At 37.0% G+C, this 6,266-nt stretch overlaps 1 protein-coding gene across 1 annotated transcript in view; it reads right to left on the bottom strand.

The window, feature by feature from the left end:
- LOC106474779 (DNA methyltransferase 1-associated protein 1-like) overlaps nt 1–6,266 on the bottom strand; it is a 71,625-nt gene that overhangs the window by 17,632 nt on the left and 47,727 nt on the right. The window contains exon 7 of the mRNA XM_013935472.2: nt 1,385–1,492. Within this exon, the coding sequence (XP_013790926.1) occupies nt 1,385–1,492 (108 nt within the window). The remainder of the gene's footprint in view (nt 1–1,384; nt 1,493–6,266) is intronic.

Genomic DNA, 6,266 nt, shown 5'->3' with positions numbered 1-6,266 from the left:
AAGACTGTCTGCAGTTATTAAAGCAAAAGGGGGAGACGTAAAATATTAACTGTTTGCTGAACTCAAGCACTTCCACTGAGTTTCTGTTGCACTAAATATGAAGATTAATAAAATTTTAATGTTTCAACTGTGATTTACCTTTGAAAGTAGTCTGAAATCTAATTTTTGACTTTGTCCTAACACTTTTGCACAGTACTGTATATGAGTTCAAGATTACTGCTGAGCCATTGGGTATCAGTTTATAATGAATTTGGCACATGAATAAAAAATAATTGTAAGGATATACAGTAACAGTAAAACTGTATAGGAAATTTTAGAATGTTTTAAAGTTTATACAGTGTTATGATTGGTAATGCTAAAAAATGTTATTTTAGCATATATGGTGTACATTTTTTAAACCACATACAATGTTCAGGGTTTTATGATTTGCAGCTAGATCTAATAAAAAAGTATGATTAAAATAAAGTTAATAAATTTCACAATTTGCTCCACTTTAACTGGAACAAGTGGCACATGAATATGAGCAATCTAAAAGTCAAAAGTCGAAAGTACAGTACAGTACATTCATATGTTTATGAAATACATATATTCCACTTACTTTAAAACAGATCATTCTTCAAAATGAGATTTAAAATAAAAAATATCAATAATTTTTCTTTTGATGTTATAAATTTATAACTTGTCAATATAACACTACTGACTTTTCCAAATTGACATATGGCTACGGGTCGCCTTTCTATCAAATAACCTGCTCTGCTGGTCTATATGCACTTTGAAATGACATAAACCATAACAACTTAGCTTATTACTTATGCTTCAGGAGATATGACTGTACTTTCAGGAAAAGGTTTTTATATAGCTTATTACACATACTTACTGTTGACTTCATTACTGCTTATTAGCATATTTAACACAAAATCTGTAACATTAACATAAGTTTAAACCCCCTTCAAATTTTTCTACAAAACAAACTACATGTATGTTGAACTAACAGAATTTTCATTAATTACATTAATTTTCTTACATTTTATTATAAATAAAAAAATTGTATTCCTCTCTCCACTTCCAACTGCCTGAGTTCTTGGTTAGAAGCAGGTAAACATGTCCTTATAGCATTTATAGTAATACACAGCTAACTGATAATATTAGAGATTGTTTAAACAAAGCTACTTTTTTTCAGTGGTAGATTTATCAGTAAACACATATTAGCACAAAACTATACATTAATTCTACTATGCTGAGTGCAATGGAAGAATAAATGCTAATGTAAACTATGCCCTTAACTGTTCATTAAATGATATAAAATGAAAAATTCATAAATATGGAGTTTATTATCTTTTAGTAGTCTATAAATTAACTTGCAAGTAAATGTATGCAGAGTTACCTGTTCTGGAGTTCTATCAAACAGTTTCTTAAGCTGCTCTTTCCGTCTTCTCTCATGATCAGCATCAAATCCTCTCAACTTTGGTTCCTGTCCTGGCTGAGCTCGTACCTATAAATATGAATTTTTCAACAGCTGGTGTAAAATCAGTCAGATACAGCACTATGTATAGCTTATGCAGCAAGCACCAAATATCATAACTACTAAGTTTTAAGTACAGCATCAATACTACTGTTAGATCTATATGTATATACAACTGTTTTAATTTAAGTGTAGCAATAGTTTATCACAGGTTTGTTTACGTAACTGTATATGAATCATATGTTGCGTAGTCCAACTGTTGATAATTGGCACTTCTTGTGTAATTGCATCATGTTACTAGAATTTTCTAAGTTTTTCTCGAGTATTATTACATCATAATATTTTGTAGTATGTGGAAAGTTTTAGACTGCTGTTGGGTTATTTATAAATACACATCCAAAATTAGTTCAAGTTAAATAAGACAAAGTTAGATGGATAGATAGATTTAGACTGTATGATTGTGAGTTTAGCCATAAGGGTGTATAGTGGCTATTTCTAAAGTGAAATTATCGCAGATTGTATTGTAACATTAGAGTAGAGAAAAATAATTTTTCTTCTAAATTATGTTCTAAAGTAATTGACAAACCTGTGTGGACTTTTGTATGAAAGAAGATGATTATTTAAAGCTCTGGACACAACTGTGGTGGTTAATTGTGTAATGTATATCTGTATATAAGTTTGACTTGTTTTAATATATTATTTTAAAACAAGTGGACTGTGTGCTGTTTGTTTATTGTTGAAATATATCACCAACAAGTCACAGACAACTACTGTAAAGAATCCTGCCCATCCATATATAAAAACCTGAAAAATACAAAAGCAGGAATAATACTGTCCATAAATGAAGCCATTAAATAAAATAATCCATATTTTCAAAGGCTTGATAATAATAATAATAAAAAAGAAAAAAACTGAAAAATTAATAAAAAAAAGAAAAAATTGTCCACAACAGAGATGATTCTCTGAACCTGAAGAAACTATTTAGTTGTAATAACTTACAGAAGTATATGGTGTCCCTTAAATTTTTTCAGTAAAACAATAAATAACAGAAAAACAAAACAAAAAACATATACAAGGATAAAGAATACTCATTAATGTTCACCTCACTAAAAAGTTTGTATGAATGGTAATTTACCAAGAGTTTAAAGTATTTGTGTTAATTAACGATCTGTGTGTGTACAAGAACTACATGAAATGCAACAACCATTACCTTTCTAATCATATCCTTTGAACTAAGCTACAACTCAATAAGTGTGCGTTTTCTTATAGCAATGCCACAGTGGGCTACCTGCTGTGTCCACCAAGGGGAATCAAACATCTGATTTTAGAGTGACAGAGTGTGGAAAGTGGTGTGTGTGTGTGCACATCTTGACTCAATTGAACAGACATCAGATGGAGAAGGAGGGCAGGTTTGTTAGTGCATGCTTTCCTCAACTCAACTGAACGGGAGATGACTGCAGGAATATGGCACATGTTTATAATGTGCTCACCTTGACTCTACTGAGCAGACATCAGCTGACGGAGAAAGGCATAGTTTGTTGGTGCATGCTCTACTCACTCAACTGAACAGGTGATGTCCACAGAAGGAAGGAAGGCACAGGTGTATAGAGAGTGCTCACCTTGACTCTGTTGAACAGACAAGACCTCAGTGTAGGTGTGAATGCTTACCTTGACTTTACTATATAGTTGCAGGCTGCAGGATAAGGCCACAGATCTTATAATGTGATCTCCTCATCTCAACTGCAGGATGAGAGCCAGTATCATACTATATGTTGTTCAAGCCCCAGTGGTTAGGTCTCAATCAGTGAGGATTCTCCATGATTCACCACACTAGTAGCTAGGAACTGGTAAGTGGAGTCTCCTTTGTTCCATTCAAAGAGAAAAGGGAGGAGGAATTCATAATAGGGAGAACTAGAGAAAATGCCTGGATTCCCATTAGTCCTTCAGCCAGAAAGGTCTTTACCTGGAGACAGTATAACAGATCATGTATCTCCATTTTGAAAAGCAAGGACGTGTGAGCCATGGAAGTAGGCAGAGCACTCCCTGGTACTGGTTTTCTCCAATGATAGCTCACAGAATAGGTATGGTTTGGATCAGACAGTAGTCAGATATATATAAATGTACCATGAGGGTACTTCAAGTGGTCTTGCAGAACATCCCATCTCACAGTGAGCATATGGTACGAGTGCTTTCCATTATCCTGGCTCAATGTAGAATTTGGGAGATAAGTATACCCTGGGAGGCACCACCAGCCACTTGGTGGGATCCTATAAGCAAATACTGTAACTAGAAAAAGGAAGCATACTCACCTGTCTAAAGACAGTGAGTATGCTGCAGGATGGTGAATGGAGGTAGGGGTAACAATCATGAGATAAGACAGCAAAATGGTGAAAATAGTGGGAGATAAAGGTGTGAGAGGCAGTCCACATGCCAGCTTGAAGGATCTTGTCATGTGGCCATTAGTAACAAGCAGCAGGGGAATAAGTGAAGTGATGAACCTAATGGGATGAAATGCAGAATAGCCTTCGAGCACTGTCCTCCAAGGAGGAGTTGAATTTGATGGAGCCAACCTGCATGGGGAAAAAGAAATACATCCCTGGAGGAAGAGTAATCCAAGAGAATGAAGAGTCAAAGACAAGAGCCATGAAAGTGAGAGGTATGAGCTAAGTAGTAATGAATGACATGAACAGGGCACAAAAGTCTGTCCAGGTCTGACTGATCATAGAGGCGTGAAACAGAAGGAATGGATAGGAGAAAGGAGTGGACACTTTCTTGAGCAACTGAAGTCTTGGGAAGGAAGGAGAAGTCATGATAAAGAAGTATATATGAATGATGGAAATGGGTATGGGAAGAGTCAATAGCATAGATTTCTGAGTGGCGGTAACCATAGGCAAGAAGTAAGAGAAAACAGATCTTAAGAGAAAGGTGGTATGAATTGCAGGTTGCCAACAGCTTGAAAGGGGCATGGTTAAGAGCATGCAGGATGACATAGAGGTCACAAATGGGCATGAAAAGAGGGAAAGGAGGTTTATAGATAAGGAAGGATCAGAACAAGGTTGAGAGAACTGGGGAGGAAAAACTCTGGGGTATTGAGAAAGGAAAAATTGTTGTAGACAAGGCTGCCCAATAACCAACAATGGTGGACAGCTAATCGACTGTTGAGCAACCATGTAAAAAGAAAAAGAGTTGGCCAATAAGAGAACAGTCAGGAGGAAGATGGTGATGGATGGAACAATGTCAAAAGACATGTCACTTATGCTGGCAGATGCATAAGGTAGAAGGATGACAGGAATGAGAAAGGAAAAAGGCAACAAAATTGGAAAGCCCAGTTCAAAAATTGATGGACCAGACAAATCTCAAACATGTAAGTGAAAGGACAAGATCCCCTTATGGAACAGTGACATGTGAGGTTGAAGTAAGAGAGATAGTATAATTGGCAAGAAAGAGGGGGTTTGGTTGTCAGATGAATGAGAAAAGATAACCAAGTTTGAGCAAGCGAGGGATACCACCAAGAGGATAAGACACGTCTAGGGTCTGAGGTAAAAGATGGAGAGGCTGGTAAGGATAATAAAAAAAAGATGAGACCAGTTCTAGCTGAAATCATCTAAAGCCAGGGTTGAGGGATGGGGAATAGGTGAACAGAAGAGAGGAAGCTTGGAAATGTCAGTGTTGGCAAAGGGATTGATGAATGGAGTCCCCAGGAGAGAGAGAGCACACCCAATGGAAAATCTGGGGGAGAAAAGACCATTCCGCAGATAAAACACAATCTGCCTGAGAGAGAGGTTGTCTGCAACCAGGTTCATAGCACCCGGTATATGGCAGGCAATGAGACAAATGTGTTGAGAATTGGCTCAATAAGGAAGGTCCAGGTTTTGAAAGAAAAGAGTCCCCCTTAGTGGATGATATAGGAAAAACTGTGAAGTTGTCAGAATAGGTCATAATAAAATGATTCAATAAAAGGGATAAGAAACTGAAGCATGCCCGATGGACTACTGGAAGTTTGCACTGATATGGAAGGTCCATGTGCCAGATGTGAAATTATTGTTCAGAGATGCTCCTCAACCAGAGGGGGAAGCATAAGTGAAGAGATGCAGGTCCAATTTGGGAAGAGGTAATGGAACATCAATGATGATATTTGATTGGTCCAGCCACCAATACAAATCTTCAAGTAGAGGATAGGACCGGTGGACTGCTGAAGCCAATAGTTCCCGAGAGTGGTTCTTCTGATCATTAATGGAGAAGGTGCATCTGAGTGCGACTCAAAGGGATAAACAGATCCAGTGAAGTCATGTTCTCCAAAAGCTAAAAACCTCTCATGCAATACAAGTAGGACAGGTGAGAATCCTGGAGACCAGTAGTTAAATAGTTGAAAGACAGATGAGAGAAGGCTGAGCACAGTTGAGATACGGGTTGAAAAACACTCCCAGGTGAAAAGATACTGAGTAGGAGTGATAAAAATTTTGAAATGTTGACTAACACTGACTCCTCGAGATGTTCTAGGTAGAAGGGATCAGATGGAGGAGAAACAAAAAACAGGATGAGGGCTGAGAGGAAAGGGGAAAAAATTGGAAAGTCCATGTGTAAAAAGTAGAGTAACCCCTATGGTGCTTGAACTGTGACAGACAGGCACCCACAGGACCCAACTTGATTTAATCATAAACAACGAGCTCGACAAGTCTGAAATGGGGTTGAAGAGGATGCATGAAGAAGCTAGCTTAACTGTGTGCAATTTTTTCTCCTTTTGTTTTACTGTTCCAATTTATTACAGTACACAATATATCTTATATTATTCTTTGTAATCAAG

This window comes from Limulus polyphemus, unplaced genomic scaffold, assembly GCF_000517525.1.
Source record: "Limulus polyphemus unplaced genomic scaffold, Limulus_polyphemus-2.1.2 Scaffold142, whole genome shotgun sequence".
Taxonomy (NCBI): domain Eukaryota; kingdom Metazoa; phylum Arthropoda; class Merostomata; order Xiphosura; family Limulidae; genus Limulus; species Limulus polyphemus.
This window is presented reverse-complemented; position numbering and strand designations above follow the sequence as displayed.